Below are 23,203 nucleotides of genomic sequence, written 5' to 3'. Positions count from 1 at the left end.
TTTTAATAGTATAATATATAAGTATTAGTTTTTATTGATACTATAAAAATAGTATAAATAATCGTTGCACACTGAAAACATTTTTTGTTTTGTTTTAAATACATCTAATAATAATCGTCATTGTGAATTTTAAAATATACAATATTTATTACAACGTTTTTATTAGCTCGTATTCTTGTTTGTCCGGTGGTTGTTTGTCCAGTACAAATCTTGCAATCGATTTTTAACTAACTTCCCGGCTATTGTTATAGTACAATATTGTTATAGTGTTCTAGACTTTCACCGTTGATTGTTATGGTAATAGATTTTTGGGTTTACACACTGAACAGACTCATTCTGTGCGTCCAACGCAACTGGTGCGTTGCCATTAGTTGACCATTAGATACTATTAGTATGTTAATTAAATGTGGTAATTAAATACAGTCGAACTCGATTATTACGATCACGGACAAAGCGAGATCTCGGATGCAATGAGGAAACATTCGTTGACATTTTAGTTTATAATTTTCTCCATACATCTATTCACTTTTATAACGAGCTACTTATCGGATATACTGAGCAAAAATATCGTCAAAAATTTTCTTAAAACTGTTAATGTGTCGGGTCGTTTAAACATTTTCGACCCTAAGCAATGAAATCCGACCGTAGACCGATGCCGCCGGGATCGTTTTACGTTTATGGCACTAGTTATGTGTCTAAGTACCTAATTGGTGTTTTTGCCGACAATATTGAAAAAGTATCCACGAATATGGTTGAAATTTCATGTAAAGAATCTAAGCTGAAGTCAGTAGGTACCTACCAGCATTCATTACAATAAACAACATCATTTGTAGTTTATGAATGCCATGCTTGTTTCGGGGGAAAATTCTAATTGTGTAATTTTGTTTAAATTGCAACTTTTGTGACTGCTCATTTAAAAATACTTATTCTCTTATATAACGAGTAATGTTTATAACGATCAAATTCAGTCGGTCCCATCTTCCTCGTAACAACCAAGATCCGCAGTGAATGACTTTTAATAAATAAAATTCCGAGAAAAAAATGCTAGATTTTGTGAAAATAAAATTGCAAGTAAATTTACTTATTCTACGAGTACCAAGAGCGAAGTATCTATCTAAGTAACATGAAATGAAAAATTATCATAAAGAAGTAAAAAAAGCGATAAAAATGAAAATATAAAAATTGGTTGAACATGGTTATCGCCCTCCCAATTAACACGGCTTAAGCGTTGGCCTGTTGCGTCTTGGGTCTCAGGTTCGAATCCTGGGTCTGACAAGTACACATATTGTTTTTCAATTTATGTATGGACCTAATAGGTTGAGCAAGTGAAAGACATCAATTTCTCGTAAAAACAATATCTGCAAACACAAACCTCCACTCTGTGGCGGCCCATATGATCCTATGAGGATCGGACATGGTCGAAAATAATTTGACATTACCAGTGGCAGGTTGGTTTTGCACCTTGGGAGAATAAACAACTGGTGCTCTCTATTTCTAATATAGTTATCGGGGACCATGGCCCCCAGGCTAGGATTTTAGGCGTGCCCCCCTACCTATCGCTAAGGACGAAGGCACTGTGATACTCTACAGTAGCGTTTTCCAAATGGTGTACGCGGTAAAATTATTGTGTATATTTAGTTTTTTTATGTATCTTTTAAAATTTACATTCATTTGAATTGTGGAGTTGTCGAGTGTCGATACACAATTAAAAATTGTATCGTACAAGCACATAATTAAAAAAAAATAATATTATTGAAGGAAAATAGCGACTTTTTTTTCTATGAGAGCAAATTTGTGATGTATGTTTATCTCACTTATCTGGTCGAGTCACCACGCCGGGCACCTCCTGAGTCCGGGCCCCCAGGCTAGAGCCTTGTAAGCCCCCCCTTGTGGGGGCCATGTCAGGGGGGGACAGGTCAACACTTCCCAGAATGTTCTCACTTATACCTCGTATAGTCGAAAAAAATACGTAGCTAAATAAAGATCTCTTCTAAATTGCAGACTGCGGTATGTAAGCACACCTAAGAGAAAGTCAGTTGGATAAAGCCACGGACAGTATCCTTACAACCTCATGTAAAGGAGTCTCAAGAATTTCTTCTGAACCCTCTCAACCATAAGGCCATACTTCAACTGATGCGGTGCCCAAACAATTGATCCACTCTCATGCCTGCTTCGAACTAAAAGGCTATACCTCAGTTGAGGCATGGTCTAAAAAGATCGTGGCTAGGCGATGCACGGATTGTGCAAATGACGCGTGCCGAACGAAATATAATTTGTCATATAAATCCAACATGCGTCCATTTAATGTTCTGTTTATTGTTCTATTAGTAACAATAATAATATATTCATTGACATGTTTTCTTTTTCACGTAAATGGGTAACGTTTTTTAGTCATCTTTACACGATTTAAGAATTAATACCCCCGTCGCCATCACGAAACAAATTTACGTGTTCACAGCTCGACGTTCGCTCCCCGATTTCCAGCGAGTCCAAAATTTCGTCGCACCTATAGTTGAAAATTATTTGCCGTTTCACTGAAGTACCGTGTTAAACAAAAAATTTAATACCGCATATATACTAATATACTACAGCATGATCTACAAATCTATAATACGTTCATATTTAAATTTGATGATTTGTGTGTCTATAAATCGTCGCCCCAAAAGCAAAAGGGCACTTGTGCATAAATTGAGTTTTTTTAGAAAAACGTTTTTGGAGTGAAAAAAATCGTGAAGAGGTTATTACTTAATATTTTGAAAAGAAATTTGGAACACGTATGACCTAATTACTCAAGATTGAAATGCAATTTTTATTTTTTTTATAATTTGTCAATTTTTGAATTTTAAGAGGTTTTAAGTCACATGTTACCTTTTTCCTATATGCAGTTATGAATAGCTTTATCTTCATCTTTTGATTTGCGAGCGTCCACTTTACGCTTATTGTGATCTTCCAAAATATTTATTTGGACCTCTTTTTCCGCTGCCAACAAGTTTTTAAATTTTTCACAAATTTCACAAGTGGCCTTTTTCTGCAACGAAATTATTTTTTTTGTACAAAGGCCCTTACTCGCTTTTAAATAAATTACACTTGTTACCCTTTTCCTACATTATTTTTGTAAACATTGCACATAGTTCCTAAAATCGTGTAAGTACATGTTACCTTTTTCCTATACATTAAATGAAGATCAGTTTACAAATACACACGTGAAGCGCCTAGTTTCAAAAGCCCCTAAAACGGTTTTTGAAAATTTTTGAGTTAGATGTGTATTTAGATGGATATTTTTGTTACCTATATGATGGCCAAAAATTGAACTTAAAAAAACGCCAAAAACCGTCAACACGTATGATAAAAAATTAGGGTAAATTTCAAAACCCGCTAAAATGGTTGGCTGTGCTTTTCAAATACCCCTAAAATGGAAAGCGAAAATACTCTTCAGAATGTAACTAATTAAAAAATAAATACATAAAGTTCACAGGTTTAATAGATATGTTTTTTTTTTATTTTTCTCAAAACTACCTAAAATCGTTTTAGGGGCTTTTGAAACTAAGCGCTTCAAGTAACCTTTATTTTCTTTGCTCAATTGTGAATTCGTGGATTTTGCTTCACAAATGCCGTGTTGCCCATAATGTAGAGAATAAAATTACGAAGAAAACTGCATTCATACGAGGGTGGGTCAATAATTCCTTAGAAAAAAGCATTAAAACAGTTTTTATTTTTGTATTTTTTTTTATTTCTCAACATAATCTCCTTGGAGCTCAATACACTTGGTTAGACGTTTCTCAATTTTTTTTAAACCGTCAGAAAAATAAGTTTTCGGAAGGTCCTCAAAATAAGCATTTATCCGATCGATGACTTCTTCATTTGAAAAAAAACGTTGTCCACTTAGCCATTTTTTTAAGTTTGGGAAAAGGAAAAAGTCACTGGGGGCTAAATCTGGCGAATACGGTGGGTGGTCGACCAATTCGAACTTCAATTCTTCAATTTTAGCCATTGATCGTAAACATGTGTGAACACGGGCATTGTCCTGATGAAAGAGGATTTCTTTCCTGTTTAAATGAGGCCGTTTTTCTTCAATTTCGTTTTTTAGCTGGTCCAATAAAGATGCATAATAATCCCCTGTTATTGTTTTTCCTTTTTCCAAATAGTCAACGAAAATAATTTCACGTGCATCCCAAAATACAGTAGCCATAACCTTACCAGCTGATTTTACGGTTTTCGCCTTCTTTGGACATGGTTTGTCTTCGCAATCCACTGCTTTGACTGTTCTTTCGTCTCGGGAGTATAGTGGTGTATCCATGTTTCATCTACAGTCACAAAGCGACGAAAAAATTCATCCGGATTGCGTTGCATGAGCGACAACAGGGCTTTAGAGGCCACCACCCTATTGCGTTTATTGTCGACTGTGAGCAAACGCGGCACCCATCTTGCAGAAATATTTTTCATGCCCAATTTGTCATGTAAAATAGAAATGACGCTACCTTTTGAGATCCCTGTAACCTCAATTATCTCACTCAACTTTAATCTTCGGTCACTTAACACCATATCGTGGATTTTATTGATCATTTCTGGTGTAGTCACCTCTACAGGACGTCCTGAGCGTGGTTCATCCTTTGTTGATGTACGACCACGTTTAAATTCATTTAACCAGTTATAAATAGTTGCAAGTGAAGGAGCAGATATGCCGTGAACTAAATCCAACTCATTTTTTATTTCCTTTGCTGTTAACCCTTTTATATTAAAATGTTTAATAACAGCTCTAAACTAAATTTTCTCCATTTTCCACAAGCAAATTTTTTTTTTAAATGTACGAGAAACACACAACAACCCGACCAATCTGATTGAAACTTCGCAGCATACTGAATCGATAGTGCCGCTGCATGAAAACAAACCGCTTACAGTACTAGTCGCGCCACCTGTCGGCTTTTCTAAGGACTTATTGACCCACCCTCGTAACTCAAAACCGTCAAAATTGCACATGTGTCCTTTTGCTTTTGGGGCGACAAAATAAATTACCGTTAGATCAATTTGAATAAAAGTCGTTGCCAGTACTTACCAATAATTAATCTGTCGCAGTTACCAATTGTTAATTAATTTTTAAGATACCTCACATTCAATGCAATCTTCCAAGCGTACAAGGATTTATGTTTCAGTTCGACCTGTAGGTTGCTAATTGATTTTTTTCTACCTGATTATTGTAATGAAATATGTCACGTTCATTGCCCTTTCGGAAGGTTTTTTCAAGGTTTTGAAGGAAACCTTATCTGCTATAACTAGATCAAGCATGTCTAACGCGTCGATGGATTTTGGACAGGGAACTCAGTAATAATGGGAACTGTGATACCTTACGGGTAAGGAGAAGCAGGTAACCGATCTCGAGTAAGGAAGAATCCCGGATAAATTTAAACACGTATCAAGAATACGTCATACGTCGAATACTGACAACTTCTTGCATTCACGCTCATTTAATATCTGTGTATTACACGTCACACAATTGCACGTGCATAATGGGTGTTTCATTTTGGTAGGACGATACACATTCAAAACCCTGCATAAAAATGTAGCGTGTTGAATATCATCATCATCATCATCAGCCGGGGTCAATCCACTGCTGGATGAAAGCCTTCCTAAGCTCATCCCAACTCTCTCGGTCCTGTGTCATTTATTTCCGCCGAACTTAACCAGTTCGTCAATCCAGCGGCTTTTAGGGCGACCCTGTGGCCATTTCGTGCCCCTTGGGTACCACTGGATGACGGCATTTGTCCAGCGGCTGTCCTTTCGACGAGCAATGTGCCCCACCCATCTCTATTTCAGCTGTTTGGCAACGTCTATTACATCGCGTACTCCTGTCTGCTTCCTAACCCATTCGTTTCTCTTACAGTCCTTTCGCGTGATGCCCAACATACACCTCTCCATGCCTTGCTGTGCGACTCTTAGCCTTTCGACATTTCTCGTGTTGAGGGTCACGTCTCGCAGCCATACGTGAGCACGGGTAGCACACATTGATTGAACACCCTACGCTTAAGACATTATAGTAGGTCACTCTTGAAGATACTATTCAGACGTCCGAAAGCACTCCATCCCAGCTTTGTTCTTCGAGCAATTTCATCGTGCATGCTTCCGTCTATGGGCACCTGCTGTCCGAGATAGACGTAGCTGCTGACTTGCTCGAGTTGGGTGCCATTAATACAGATAATCGCAGGGTCCGAAAAACAGTTCCTCATCACTTTTGTCTTTGAGACATTTTGAGACATGTTGAATATAGCCTATTGGAATCATATTTATTATCTGTTTTGGTTGATTTTGGTCAATCGCGCCATATAGCGTCGTGAAAAAGTAAAAATGTTATACATGCAGTTATAATATAGTGTTATTTTATTTCGATTTTGAAGAGGGATGAACAATATTTTTCATTTTAATATTTTTTTATATTGTATTATACTCAGTGGCGAAGGGTGGAGAAGTAGATTGTTAAGATCCTACTTAAATAGTGCACACTAAACTTTGTCAACACAAACACGACCTCCAAACCAAACCCGCCCCCCACCACACTCAATCTTAATCAAGCGATCGCGTGGCACTACGTTTGATGTGAAGCATCTATACAGTTATTTATGCCTGGTAATGTCCCAGGAGCAGTTACCCGAGACTGAGGTCGCCACGCTCTCAAGTGAGCTTTGACTGAATTTACTAATTTTACTCAAATGCAAAGTGCCGTGGAGAGAATAGGCACAAGGAAATTAACAAAAAAAGAAATTTAATAAATATAATAAAAAACGAAGCTAATCATACGGACAGCAAAAAATATGTGAAGAGATCTTCACGTCCGCAGTAGGACGCCGCATTTTTTAAAATGCGTTGTGGCGACCAGGTCGGACGGCCCGGTGGACCCAACAGCTGGTTGAACATCTCGAGCAACTCTTCCTATTTTTCTCCGCCACATGGATAATATGTTGGTCGGGTAACAAGTCCAAGATCAAAGAACTTTTAAGCGAACCCACCTTGGCCAGTCAAAAATTGACTGGTGTGATGGTCAGGAGTCCACATGGTTATCTCCAATCGCCATTTTATATCCGGAAAGAACTAAAATTTGTCAGTCAAACGTATTTATTTTCATTGTCTACAATGTGTAGATCAGTGGTTCTTAACCTTGTTGGAGGTACTGAGCCCCACCAGTTTCATATGCGCATTCACCGAACCCTTCTTAATTGGAAAAATAAAATATGATTTTTTCAAATTCAAAACATAAGTATATATTTTACTGGTGCACAAAATGAACCGTGCATCAACATCAATTACTGTGTTCAATGAACAAAACCATTAAAATATGATTTTCACACAAAAACAAAAACATAATAATGAATATTTACTGCAAATCAGTGTGACTTCTGCTGTTGCCTTTCAGAGACCAGTTCAGAAATGCGCGGCTTCACCTTAGCAAGTGCCACTCTCATGTCATTTTCGCAACAGTCTGGTCCTTTTCTTCGTTTTTATGTCCAGCATCCTGGAAAAGGATTGCTCGCAAAGATATGTTGTAACAAACGGTATGAAAATCTCCATAGCTTTCTTAACGATAACAGAGTACGTTACCATTTGTTGACACCAAAACGTTGAGAGCGTTGTTGTTCTGAAGAGTTGCTGTTGAACCTGGCTCTGCTGAATTTCAATGATTTCATCGTGGTATTTATCATTGACATCTGTTGTCTCAACACTAAACGTGAACGGCTGTTCGAGTCGGGTGTGTGTCTTGACCTCCGCCGAACCCCTGAGACTGACTCACCGAACCCCTGGGGTTCGATCGAATCCAGGTTAAGAACCACTGGTGTAGACAGTGTTTGTGGGTAAGTATTTAAAATTAAATTAAACACTGCCTAATTCAAGCCATAGTAGATAATAATAAAAAAATATTCGTTTATCTATAAAATATCTAGGTACACAATTTTAGGTATAAATTAAAAGTTAAATTAAGTCTCCAACATTTTGCGAAGACATGTTTTGCTGTCCTGTATTGTAAATCAGACAGTAAATTTCTGTTTTCAATGAGAAATGTTGCCATTATCAAAAAACAAAATAGCGGACTACCTTCAGAAGAACGTAATATTATTATTTATGTCATTCACTCATCGTCTCGTGACAAAAGACAAAACCTGCTATTTAATATTATATTTGACAGACAATTTACATTTTAAATAATCAATAAGTAGGTTGATATGTAAATACATTTTTAAAAAATCAAAAATAAACTGTAATAAAATGCGCATACGTTAAACAAAATTTGTTGTCATAATATCGTCCTCATTCTAGCAGAAAGATATTTTTAGTAAAATAATAATAGTTTTAATGTTTTCTTTTTATTTTTAAAGATATCGATACAATAGAACAGGGTTCCCCAAACTTTGGGAACAAGGGTTGCCGAACCTGAATAGGTGTTCCGCGGCCATTTGGAAAGGTTTTATACACTGCAACACATTTAAAGATCTCCAACTAAGTATAAGTAAAACTAAAATAATTAAAGAATCTACTTCATATTGAAAGGCGAGTGATGGTCAATCTCCACTGATGTTTATGACGTTAAGTATCTAGATAGGTCATGGCTCCCACAAGTGGGGGGAGGGGCTGACAGGCCTCTAGCCTGGGGGCCCAGCGTGAGAGATCGACCAGCCAAGTGAGATAAACACACATCACAAACATATACTAATAGTAAACAAATGTATTCACTTCAAGCGTGGGTAGGTACTTAGATTTAATAATATTACCATACTTACAATGTTTGATTATTGTCGATATTTGACATGTCCATAATTGTGCATATCAACATAAAAGTAGGTGTATTAAAAATACAAAAAATCGCTAAAAATACCATTAATTTTACCTCGAACACCATTTGGAATATGCAACTGTAGATCGTCACTTTCCCTTTAACCTTATCGATAAGCAGGGGGCCCGCCAAACACCCCAGCCTGGGGGTTCGCTTCGGCATGTGGGGGCCATGATCTAGGTACAGACGGAGGACTATATTTTCTGACACCGTGCGCATGAAAAAGATGGGGTATATTGTTTTTAACTGACCGGCTGACAAGACTTGTCAGTTTAACGACAGTAGTTGCCAAAATTGGCAGAACGGTTAGCTGCGCTAATAAATAAGCTACGAAATAAACTAAGTGTTCCGTTAAAATTTCCGGGTTTGTGAAGTGTTCCATTACAGAACAAGTTTGGGAAACCCTGCAATAGAATATATCTACATATATATTATATTAATACCATCAACCGAAGGTACTTGATGGAATTTGAATTTAAATTCTAATCAATTTAAGCATGGCCCCCACAAGGGGGGGCTGACAGGGCTCTAGCCTAGGGGCCCGGGCTCAAGGAGGACCCGGCATAGCGGGTCGACCAGATAAATTAGATAAACACACATCTCTATATCTTGCTTTTCTGGTAAAAAGTCGCCTGCGGCGCTATTATATTTCAGGGTTATTACAATTTTAAAATATAAGGTTGTGCAATGGTATTTTTGGTTGTTGTCTGGTAATAATAGACAACTCCATAATTCGATGTGTTAAAAAAATCGCTAAAAATACACGAATTTTATTTGTCCTCGTATGTTACTGTAGGTGTAGAGTGTAGACCGTCAGACTGCCTTTAAACGGGCCGCCAAAAATTTTGTCCTGGGGGCCCGCTTCAGGATGTGGGGGCCATGGATTTAAGTCTTGTAATTGTTATATTTTTCATTGTGACCCTTGACTTAATAGGTAGGTAATGGAGAATACCTGATATATTGTATTGATTCATTATATAAGTTGGAGTTAGAAGTGTTCGTTGTCAGTGTGTGTTTACCTTCTGGTGAGTATACACAGCGCCTGAAGATGCCGAGAGGCGAAACCCGGGTCACCAAAAACAACTCAAATGGAATAGTATAAGACTTGAATCCATTAGAATTTAATATATTATAATAAACCGTTTCTTTTATTCAACGAATAATTCACAAGATTTTGAGAATGTAACATTCCAATATATTGAACATACATAACTTGAAAACACCTCTGATATTTACTATATAGAAAAAATCGTATTAAAAAAATACGATGCTCGTCGGGACTTGAACCCGTATAACCACTGGTATCGCGCAACTGTGCATTAACCAATTATGCTACGAGCGTGCTATCTAATTGCGACAATTTAAACTAGTAGGTCCTACATGAAATGCTTATCAAATTGTTTCAAGTTGTATATGTTCAATATATTATATGGAATGTTACATTCTCAAAATCTTGTGAATTATTCATTAAATAAAAGAAATGGTTTATTAAAGATTGTTAGCAAGTGTAGACATTATAACTAAATATTTGGCATCGGTTAGTAATTAAGGTAATTAATATTCCTTGATTAAATGCACAAAAACCGATAGTCGATAATAACTAATTTGATTTAACGTAGGGTTTAATTGAATTGAAAAACTAATTAACACTATCTACACAATATTGTAGTCTAGTCCAACGAAAAGTTGTTTGTTCTATCGAGGAGCAGTACTAATTTTCCATTGATGGTGCCAATTGGGAGGGCAATAACTCTGTTCAACCAAATCGCTTCGGTTGTTGATATATTCCACCTGCGTGAGGATGCGTATAATAGGTGGAGGTAGTTTTATAAATATTTAAAATAGGGTCCACTTAGCTCATTCGGTGTGCTCCCATGCTTTATAATTTATACTTTTTTATAATTTTTGTACCTATTACTTTACTTTTCATAGGTACTGTTTTTGTGATACTGTATATATTTATTTCTTTTTTACACTGTTTCTTTGTTTTTAAATGTCATGTTGTGAACGTTTTAAATTTATAATTTGTAATGTTTACGGTACCTATGTAAAAATTAAAAAAAAAAAGATACTGTAAGTCCCAAAGACTACGATGGGCGGGACATGTGGAGAGAATGCCTGAAGTTAGAGCGCCAAGGATCATGACGAAGTGGCTACCCCAACGGAAGAGACCCAGAGGCCGCCCAAGAAGGAGATGGGCTGACGCCGTAGAAGAGGACTGGCTTCATATAGGAAGACCCGGTAACTGGAGAATTGTGGCGAGAGACCGGAGTGAGTGAAGAGCGGTTATGGAGGAGGCCAAATCCCACCCCAGCATGTAGCGCCGTGGAAGAAGATGTAAAATAAATAAATTTGAAAACAAATAAGTTTGACTGATAAAGTTTAGTGTGTACTATTTATGTCGGTCTTAACAGCCTACCTCCACCCTTCGCCACTGATAGGTACATTAATCATTTATTAACATTGACTTCCGTATTAATAGAAAAATTTATTTATCACACAGAATAATTAAAACAAAATACCGTTGTTTGAAGTGTTCATAAAATGCCGTTAAATGGTAAATAATATAATATAAATTATTATTACAACTATTTTGACGACAAGACAAGAGTTGAAATGCATTTTTAAAATCACGTTTATCATTTTACGTGCGCAATGAAAATATAAATATACTAAATCAGGGGTTCACAAAGTGTGTCCCGCGTGACTTTTTGATGTGTCCCGCGAGATTTATGTTAAATCTGTATTCATTTTAATATTTTTCAAGATCCCTTTTCATGTAACTCGGGCGCTGCAGGGCTCGAAATGGACCGGAACGCACCAGAGCGCCGTTCCGGTTCGTGACATCGATAAAATTATCGGTCCGTCTCGTGGAAAAAATATATTGACCGTCTGAGCTAGATAGGCCATGTCATAGAAAATGTAACACATTTATTTTTATCAAGTAGGTACACATACAATTTGATAACTATGTAATATCTTCAGAAAATTGTCGAGCGCTCCGGTTCGTGAACTTTTCCATTTCAAGCGCTGGGGCGAATAAGCAAGTTTGAATAATTAGAGAACGTGGAAGCAAAAGCATCTTATTGTGGTAAGAATTTAATTGAATTCTACAAAGTACTTTCACTTGAGGTGGTTCACCTATCCCAGGGGTCGGCAGAAGCGGCTCTTTGCATATACGTTTGCGGCTCTTCAGACAATCATGTCAAGCAGCCTTATAACTTATGAGCCGACACCGCTCACACAGATGCATGTTCACTCCATATGCAGTTAATAGATTTAAAAAGCACTGTGGAGTAGAGATGGGAAAACGAAAAAAAAATGGTCGATTTTGAAAACTAAGTATACTTACTACCAGTATTAACTACTATTTTAAACATGTTTTGAGCGGTATATAACAAGTCTATGCATCATCTCACCACTGTGCTGCGACACAAAATTGATGACCTATTATTATTCATACATTCGAACCTATATCCTATACCTATATTCAAGTGCTATTTCGTTCGTGCACATTTAGTGTCAATAGTGTTGAAAGTCTACCAACTGGCGAGTGCACAGAACAGCGACACGCATTTGGAATAAGTTTATTGGCCCACAAATACTTAGTATGGGTAGTTTCATCCGAAACTTGAGTACAAAAACCGGTGACAGTATTTCCAACTCACCTCTACTGTGGAGCAACAAATTCACAGATCTGACCAGCCGCTTGGAAGAACTCGAAAGAGAGAAATCCAATTTGATTTTTCAGCACAAGTTGACAGCTATAAAAACACTGCCTATAATAGAAACAATAATATTTGATACATGGAATAGTTTGCCTGAAACATAAGACGTGTTAAAAAAAACTTGCTATTGGTATTTTCACAATCTTTGGCTCTACATAATATATATGCGAACAAATATTCTCATCTAAGAACCATATAAAAAATAAACTTAGAAGCAGAATAACGGATAAAAATTTACAATCATGTATTCAATTAGAAATAAGTAGCTTTTTGCCAGATATAGTAAAGCTATCAAAAGCGATGCATGGACGCCGTTCTAATTACTTTTTTTAATAAAAAAATCTTGAACTTTCTTGAAGTCCATATCCATATACATACGTATATTACATATATGCGGCTCTTTGTCATCCTGCTTCCTTGATAATTTGGCTCTTCTCACTTGACAAGCTGCCGACCTCTGACCTATCAAAATAAAGTTAAACATGCTCATCAAATGGCTTGTTTATTTGGAAGTACCTATATTTGTGAAAAAACATTTTCTACGATGAGCATTAATTGATCAAACTTAAGATCAAAATACAAAGTGTCAAAGTACAAAACAAAGTACAAAAACGTATCAAAGTACGAAAGTGCAAAAGGACACAAGTACAGAATTCCCCAACTTGCATTCATGGAAAGATCAATGGTAAGCGTAGCAGAGGACGACGCCGCATTTTGTGGCTTAAGAACCCTCGTGATTGGGTGATTGTTACAAGTGCAGTTCCACTGAACTGTTCCGGGTAGCAGACGACAAATATAAGATCGCCTTGATGGTGGCCGACTACCGCTAGGAGATGGCATATTACGAAGAAGAAGAAGATCAAAATTAACAGAAAACCATTCGCATCTGTTTTGCGTATTCACACCACAAATTTTGAGCCTAGATTGCAGTATTTAGTTTCAAACAAACAATTATTGTATAAATCACATGGTGAAAAAATTAATATTAGGTAATATATGTTGCTTAAAAATATAAGTTAACACAGTGAAATATTTATTTTTATTTTTTTGCTTAATGTTTTTTAAAAACAGAAAATACTTACAAAAGAAATGGCGGCCCGCCAATTATTTTTGATTTCAGAATTGTCTCTTAGACGAAAAAGTTTCTGAACCCCTGTACTAAATGATTATGTTAGTAGTTATTATTATCCGGTAATATTTTATGCTGTTTTACTACATTACGTACGTGATCTTTAGTTACATATAAATATGTAAGATAGGTAAAATATATATAGTAGGTAAGGGGAAATATAGAATTTCCCACACGTTTTCTTCTGAGTATGCTCACAACACAGACAGACACGTCCCTAGGCAAAATGCCGCTCATAACCTATTTTAAAATATCGGGTCTAGGACGATTTGGCGACGGGACAACTGGACGCCACGCAATTCGAAAATAAATAGACGTTAGGTACTAATACGTATTTAAAAAAAAAATAGTTAATATTATTATTTATATTTAAATTATTATATTATGATTTAATAGTTAGTGAGAATTTAAATATGCACACGTAAATAATGATTTCATCGTTCATATGTTTAAGTTTTAACTAAAAACGAGTTTTTTTATTTTTATATAAAGCCTCAGGCATGGCAATTCTCAATCCGCAATAAAAAAAACATCGTGTTAAGAGTAAAATGAATTGAAACTACTAAGTAGTAGATAGAAACTGATTAAAATTCATCATCTACGTTCTGTTTACGTGTCTACGACAGTGCGGCGTTCGATTGTCCTGGCGTCCAGTTGTCCCGTTCCCAAAATATCGATGTGTCCCTATCTGAAATGTAGAAATGCGGTGGATTAAAAAAATCTTTTCTTCACGAAATCTATGTTACAGGGGCGAATTTATCAGTACTCTTAGCCGGCTCTCACATCAAAACTCGTCTTGCCTGCAACGTGGCGAATACGTAGATGTGACGTCATCGTTACTCACAAAACACACGTTGCCAAATGGAGCTCCGCAGATTGATCGAATGCGACTGTTAAGTTTGAAAAAAACATCTGCAGCTGCAATAGACAAGTTGGAAGCTTCTCGGGCTGAGAGTCGAAGACGCCCTGGACGCATACAAACACCTACGAATCGGTCATTCCTATACCGGTTCGCCGATCGCCGCATCCGAATATCTATACGTTTCGAAGATTACGTGCGACTGTCGCTAGGTACGTGGACGGTCTTCATAATACAGACGAGTTTAGATGTGAGAAGAAAAAAGTGATTAGAACATAAAACTGGCTGCGGTCCTAAAAACATGTGTATCGGCGGCTTGAAAATGTAGCGGCCGACGGAAAAGTGTACCGGACACGCTTTGACTCATTAGCTCGGGGCGTTCATAAACATAATACAAAGGCCCTTTTATTCGAATACAATAGCCTCCATATTATATAAGAGCGCGACACCGGTGTCCCGTCTGAAACGGGCCTTACTATTTCCACATCGACGCGAACCTATTTCGATATTTGGAGCATTGATTGACTTCTGAATTACAAACAATAATAATACATGTCACCGCTATTAATTGTACTATTATGCAATTCTATTGGATTGTATAATGTTGCCAGCATAGTTTTATAGGATCCCACAACCAAAATACAATAATATTATATTATTTATTCAAGATTGAATAATTATTATAGTTATGGGTACACATAGGTGGCTTTAGGGGCATTGAAACTTTGGGTACTGATGTTATATTATTGACCATCCTATGATAATAATTAATTAAAACCATGTGGCTAAAATCGGTCATCGCTTGACTGATAAAGCAGGTGAGTGCCGTTCAACTGCGTTCAACTGACTTTCTCTTAGATATGCTTACACACTGTAGTTTAAATGCTAGAATATATCAATATTTGGCCACGTATTTTTTTCAACTTATACGTTGCGTAAATGAGAACTCTGCCATTATTGGTGGTACTTACTGACTTGCGTGTCCCTGATTGTTCTCCCAAGGTGCAGAACTAACCTTCCATTTGTGATGCTAATTGAGAGGGCAATAACTCTGTTCAACCAAATCGCTTCGGATGTTGATATATTCCACCTACGTGAGAATGAGGATAGTACCTACAGGTGGGCGTTGTTTTATAAATTCTTAAATTAATAGGGCCCACTTAGCTCATTCGGTGTGCTATCATGCTTTATAATTTTTGTACCTATTTACTTTTATACTGATTTTGTGATACTGCATATATTTCGTTCTTCTTTATACTGTTTTAATAATATTTATTTGTTTTCTTAAATGTCATGTTGTGAACGTCTTACATTTATAATATGTAATGTTCACTGTATGTAAAAATAAATAAATTTCAATTTGAATAAAGTATTTTAATAAGGTAAACTAATTAATTACTAATTTTGGATAATTATATCAGCCTGATTAAACTGTGCTACGAGTATATAACATTAGGTATGCAAGTTTGGTATATGCGCACTGCGCGAATGAATAATCCTATAAAATATACGGATGCGTTCTACCATTGCTGACTCAAGTAGAAAGCCGATACATTCACAACGACTGATCCTACTTTTTCCGCCCCTCCCGTTGTTGTCTACGGATGACCTGTCATTGCGTCTGTCGTGTTCACACAGGGAATGGTTTGATTTGGATAGATGAGTTACATGATAAATAATACACTAGCATTAACACACCTTCTACAAATGTAATGCATAGATAGATCAATGCTACATAATTTTTGGAAATAGATATTACCACTGGTTTTTGTGTAAATGACTAGTCTGACTTTGACAGCTGATGAATAACAGGAATGTATATTATTTATAAATAATACTGATAGTTAATATATTTGATTTGAGAATTTCTTATAATTTAATTTGAAACGAGAAAGGACGAATCAATATGTCAAGCAATCTGGGATCTGATGTTGACAGCTGAAAAGTGGACCGCTCGTTGCTTGTGCAAAAAGTTATGCTCAGGCTTTATTAATCTAAAGATGGTGCTGTTTCTACGCATGCGTTAAATGTACACGCTATACTGAAACTCACCACTTCCCAATGAACTGATTTTGCATCGTAGACTTTTCATTAAAATTGGTAACTTTTTTTTATTTCCAGGAGCTGGTTCCAAGAGATAGAAAGAAGTAGATTAAAGAAAAGGCCTCCCGCACTATGGAGGGCACTTGTGAATACCTTCATCATGGGATACATCATCGATGGAGTGCTCCTTTTCATCCAGAACCTTGTTTGCAAGTAAGTACATTTGAATGAATTACTGAATTAGGCAGCCGAAGTTCACAACGAAAAAAAAGAATTTTACTTACTCAAAACATGTAAAAAGCCAGGGTGCTAGCCAGGTGCCCTATTTATGTCGGATCTTAACAGCCTACCTCCACCCTTCACCACTGGATATATCAATACACATCATTGACTAAATTCACATACTAAATTATTTATTATCGCATAAAAACTGTCTTTAAAAAATGCAATGAACTTTAGTTTTTGACTGACACTATTGAATAGACAGAAAAAACTATTTTCGTTGCCAAATGACATTAATTATTATGCACAATAAATGATTTTTCTATTACAATCAACATTTTTTCGTATTAGACATGTTTGTACTTTATTCAGTGACGTTCCTAGACAGAATACCCCCCTGAGCAGCGCCAAAATGTCGCCTCAATCTTTATAAAGTATTTTTTATCATCCTTTCATGACTCCAATATCTAAGTAATGTGTTGTATGGATACATTACTAACAAAATATAAACTGTAATTATTCGCAAATCTGCTTGTGTCGTTTCTGGTCACCAAGGACGCCGAAGGGCAACGGAAGTAAACTAGACATCGCGAACCCAACAAACAATTACAATCCTGTTAAACCTTTTATGCTAATTAATACATTATGTTTCCAACCAGTAAGCTGAATTTTTAATGGAAAGATATTTTCGTTATTACTAAGTTTAGGTAGATATTTCTCCTTGATTTGCCGCCCCCAAGCGACGCTCAATCTGCCTATCCCCACGGGACGTCACTGACTTTATTGTAAATACAATCGTGTCCGGAAACTTGTACGTATGCAGTTCGCCGTATCATACTTCACGGTGAAATATTGTATCTGAAGTATATGGCCGTATATTAAAGACCGTCCAACCTCTTTGAGTCGTACAGTACTGACATAAAATTCATGTAATACACGGTTCTTGTCGGTTTACACTTTACGGGAAGCCAGCAGCAAACAATTTTTGGAAATAGCCAATATACTGGATTATTTGTTAGGTTACGTTAGGTTTTCATTCTTGAATTTTGCCAAAATCAGCTATGAAAATTCAATTAATGTTCATATATGGAATATAATATAATTGGAGACCGTATAGTAGGTAGGTATATCATCTCTTTCCGATAAGAAAGCTCACGGCAAACTGTACTACGGTGAAATGTTTTACGTACAATTGACATGTAACCATATATCTGAGGTGTTTTCAAGTTATGTATGTTCAATATATACTATGGAATGTTACATTGTGGTAAGGAGTAGCAGGTAGCCGATCTCGAGTAAGGAATAACCCGGGATAAACGTAAACACGTGTCAAGAATACGCCATACGTCGAATACTGACCAACTGCTCTCGGTTTATACATTGACGCTTATTTAATATTGGTGTATTACAGACACTATTGCACGTGCATTCATTTTCGTAGGACACTCACACATTCAAAACCCTGCATCAAATGTTGTGTATTGAATATTGTCAATCAGAATTCTATTTATTATCTGTTCTGTGGTATATTCAGTATATAGAATGAATGTTACATTCTCAAATCTTGTGTCTTATTCGTTGAATAAAAAAAAATGGTTTATCAAACCATAATAGTTCAGGTATGCTATGGGCGATCCAACAAAAACAGTGCACACCTTTTCAAGTAAATACTTATATTTTTAATTAACTTTTTCTTTCATTCAACGAATAATTCTCAAGATTTAAGGCTATACCTCAGTTGAGGCATGGTCTAAAAATATCGTGGCTAGGCGATGCGCGGATTGCGGGTCGCGGGTGCAAATGACGCATGCCGAACGAAATATAATTTGTCATATAAATCCAACATGTATCCATTTAATGTTCTGTTTATTGTTCTATTAGTAACAATAATAATATATTCACTGACATGTTTTCTTTTAAAAGTAAATTGGTAACGTTTTTAGTCATCTTTACACGATTTAAGAATTAATACCCCCGTCGTCATCACAAAACCAATTGACGTATTCACACCTCGACGTTCGTTCGGTCCAAAATTTCGTCGCGCCTATAGTTGAAAATTATTTGCCGTTTCACTTAAGTATCGCCCTAAGAATGTACCATTCAAATTATTGAACATTGGAGAGATCAGTGACGTCGGTTAGTAATTGAAGTAGTAGGTACCTACTTTGATTTAATAAACAAAAACCGATTGCCAATAATAGTAGATTGATTTGGAAGAGCGCTGATGAGGTTATAAGGCCAATAGTTAAACTTTGTCGTAATTAGTATATCGCCTAGTAGCATAGTGGACAATATGCGGACGGGACGTAAACACAGGAGACGCAGGTTCAATCCTGCCAGGTGTCTTACTTTTTTCAAAAAGATTTTTTCTATTGGTTATAATATATTTTCTCAAAAGTGTTTTTCAATGTTTAATAATTAGATGTATCTATACTAATTATTTGTTTCGTTGAATTAAGAATACATAGTACAGATGGTAGTCAAACAAATGTTTTCACCCACCAACACCAAATCCACAGATTGAACCATTAGTTTTCGTCCGAGTTAGGGAGCTGAAATTTAACAGTTGGAATGTAGAATTTACAAAACTTTTGCCCGAGCAATTGGGTATTGGGTCCAAATTAACCAGTTCAATTAATTAATGTTATATGTTGCAGACCTCTCCAGCCAATTCTCCTGTCGTGGCTGGTGTCAGAATTCGTGCAGAGCACCCGCACAGGATACGCGACGGAGTATGCCCTCGCCCTGATGATGGTGGCCTTCGTCGGAGGAATGATCCAGCACAACGTCTCCCTCAGGCAGTTGCAGAGGGGCATGTGGATGAGGGTTTCCTGCTGTTCCTTGCTTTACAGAAAGGTGAAACATTTATATCCATCGACATATTGAGTAGACAAAGTATGCGAATAAAGGGTATCATTACCCATCACTCGCGTAAAGACAGAAAAATAGTGTGGGGGGGTCCATTTTGGAAAAATAACCATTATATCTCCACATTTACCCTGCCTACTAGGTACTTATCTTCTCATCGCTTAAATCTATAATGTACCGCAATTTTCCAGATACATTCCCCATACCCAAACACCCCGCCAATTTGAGTATATCGATAAACATCTGGCTTGCAGGTAAAGGGTGTTTTTTTTAGAGGTATAGAACTTTGAAATGGAATAAAACAAAGATGACTTTTTATATTGACATAAAATTTACTTTATTCGAAAGATGCTCTTCTGGCATTATAATTTAAATATGACTTCTGGCATATGACCGCCACGGCTGGCTCGGACGTAGTCTAATCTGGAGGTCCAATTTTCGATGACTTTTTCCAACATTTGTGGCCGTATATCGGCAATAACGCGGCGAATGTTGTCCTCCAAGTGGTCAATCGTTTCGGGCTTATCGGCGTAGACTAGCGACTTCACATATCCCCACAGAAAATAGTCAAGCGGCGTTAAATCGCACGATCTTGGAGGCCAATTCACGGGTCCGAAACGTGAAACTATGCGGTTACCAAACGTTTCCTTCAATAAATCAATTGTGGCACGAGCTGTGTGACATGTTGCGCCGACTTGTTGAAACCACAGCTCCTGCACATTATGGTTGTTCAATTGATGAACGAAAAAGTCAGTAATCATGGCTCTATAGCGGTCACCATTGACTGTAACGTTCTGGCCAGCATCGTTTTTAAAGAAGTACGGACCAATTATTCCACCAGCCCATAAAGCACACCAAACAGTCAATTTTTCTGGATGTAACGGTGTCTCAACATACACCTGAGGATTATCATCACTCCAAATACGGCAGTTTTGTTTATTGACGTATCCATTCAACCAAAAGTGAGCTTCATCGCTAAACAAAATTTGCTTATGAAAATCGGGATCAACGGCAATCTTGTTTTAAAATAATTTTTCACAATTTGGAAGCGTTGTTCAGGCGTCAGTCTATTCATGTTGAAATGCCAAACCAAACTAAACATAAATCACTTAACAGCTGACAAAATGGCCGCCAATTAAAAAAGTGCTGCCAGCTTAAAGTTCTATACCTCTAAAAAAACACCCGTTATGACTAAGGGTACGTGTTATTGCGAGCCATGGCCCCTACAGTGGGGGATGGTCTGCCTGGGCTTTAGCCTGTGGGCTCGGGCTTAAGAGGGCGTCGGCGTGGTAAGTCGACCAGTTAAGTGCGATAAACACACACCATAAATTTGCTCAAATAGTAAAAAACAGTCTTACAGATTTATTATTTTTACATCATTTTTACTATACCTACCTACTATTATTGTACAACAGTGGGTCTATTCTATGCTTATCGACCGCTAAAGTGATAAAGTGAAAAATATTATCAAACTTAGGGTAGGTTTGTATCAAAATATTAGCACTTATTGTAACAATTACACGAAGCCGGTTTTTATTGTTACAATAAGTGCTATATTTTAACAACACCTATCTTGCTGCTGTTAAAATATCGCACTTATTGCAACAATAAAAACCGGCTTCGTGTAATTGTTACAATAAGTGCTAATATTTTGATACAAACCTACCCTAAGTTTGATACTATTTATCAATTTAGTGTTCGATAAGTATAGAATAGACCCACAGGTAAAGAAAATAGTTTTAGCTATTTCTAAATTATCGAGTAACTGCCGCCACCAAGCGACGCTCAATCTGTCTACCCCCGCGGGATGTCACTGGAATGGGCACATTTTGGATTTCTCACCGTCGAATAGAATGGTCATAATTAATCACAACGACGCGGCAGTGTTTCGAAAACATTTGATGAGCGGCGTCAAAATTAATATTACCAGCGACGTACTTAGACAAAATGCCGCCCCTAGGCAGTGCCAAAATGCCGCCACATTTTTTTATACTTACAGTACTTTTATCATCCTTTCATGACTCCAATATCTAAGAAATGTGTTTTATGGATACATTACTAACATGATAAGTATATACCACTAAATCTAATTTAAATGCCATATCTGCTTCAATAGACAATGATTTCAGATAGGTACCTACATTTAAAAATACGCCTGACAACTTCCAAAACTCGTGAGTAACTAGCAAACATATTTGGTTAAATTTTAAATTATGTAAGTATTAACCTACCTATACATAATAACTTAAATATTATTTGCAAATCTGCACGTGTTATTGATATTGACCACGAACTTTTCAATGGAAAGATATTTCCGTTATTACTAAGTTAATGTAGTTATTTATATATATAAATAATGATTCTCCTCGATTTGCCGCCCTTCGGGTAACTGCCGCCCCCAAGCGACGCTCAATCTGCCTACGCCCATGGGACGTCACTGAATATTATAATCATTCAGTGCTACTCAAGTTGCCAAAAAATGGAACCGAAGATACTCATATCTCCCGGCTTCGAGATTATTAATTAAAACACTCACGTGTACTATTTATTTCACATAATTTAATAATGATTATAACCGGTTTCGTTCGATTCAATTGGGGACATTCTCAAATGATACAAAATTATACTAGGTATCTTAAAGTCAATTTAATTGTTGTTAATTCTACGTTATCTTAGTCATTGTTTCTGGCTATAAATCCATCTTCGAAACGGTTGACTTTAACTGTAACTATATGTCATTGTCGACACTTCTGAAGATAAGTTTATTGTCAACATAAGCAGTGCTCGAACTGGAAAATTTTACGAACCGGAGCGCTCGATAATTTTTCGAAAATATTGACATATTTATCTAATTTTGTCTATATTATAAAAAGTAAATGAATCATATTTAAAAATCTGTGAATTTATTTGCTTTATAATAATTTACGAACCGGAACTGTGTTCCATTGCGCTCCGGTCCATTTAGAGTCCTACATAAATGACTCAGATAAAGCAGAATTGTCAAAAATAACTTTGCTTTAAAACAATTATAATGGAATTCTACCACGTAAATGCAAGTTTAATAAATCTATTATTTAATTCACTGATTTCTCAATTTCCAGCTTCTTCGGCTGAGTCACAGTTCCCTGGGAGAAACGACAGCTGGTCAGCTGGTCAACATGATGTCGAACGACGTGAACCGCTTTGACCAGGTCCTCCTGTTTCCACACATTCTCTGGATCATGCCCTTCCAAATCGTCGTCATGACCTACCTCATATACAGCCAGGTTCAGATGGCGTCCATTATCGGAGTGATTTGCCTCATTCTGCAGACGCTACCGGTCCAAAGTAAGTAAATCAACCATTACCATGGATGATATAATTAATTTTAAAGAAATAGATTGATAGGTACCATAAAAACATATATTTTTTTAAATATGAGATATTTTAAAATATAAAATGGAGGTATAGCTATAGAGCAGTTGCGATTAATGACTTTCGGAAAGAGGTAGGCTGTGGACATCTGAGAAAAAGAGCATACTTGTCAGGTATACGGCAAA

At 36.7% G+C, this 23,203-nt stretch overlaps 1 protein-coding gene across 1 annotated transcript in view; it reads left to right on the top strand.

The window, feature by feature from the left end:
* Window positions 1-23,203, top strand: part of LOC147068910 (ATP-binding cassette sub-family C member 4-like) — an 80,829-nt gene that overhangs the window by 21,749 nt on the left and 35,877 nt on the right. The window contains exons 2-4 of the mRNA XM_085951252.1: window positions 16,653-16,787; window positions 19,454-19,652; window positions 22,766-22,991. Of these exons, the coding sequence (XP_085807378.1) occupies window positions 16,653-16,787; window positions 19,454-19,652; window positions 22,766-22,991 (560 nt within the window). The remainder of the gene's footprint in view (window positions 1-16,652; window positions 16,788-19,453; window positions 19,653-22,765; window positions 22,992-23,203) is intronic.

The sequence above is a fragment of the Rhyacophila brunnea genome, unplaced genomic scaffold, assembly GCF_057557595.1.
Source record: "Rhyacophila brunnea isolate RB1 unplaced genomic scaffold, BYU_Rbru_1.0 scaffold_24, whole genome shotgun sequence".
Classification (NCBI taxonomy): domain Eukaryota; kingdom Metazoa; phylum Arthropoda; class Insecta; order Trichoptera; family Rhyacophilidae; genus Rhyacophila; species Rhyacophila brunnea.
Note: the sequence above shows the minus strand (reverse complement) of the source record. Positions and strands in the feature narration are given on the sequence as shown.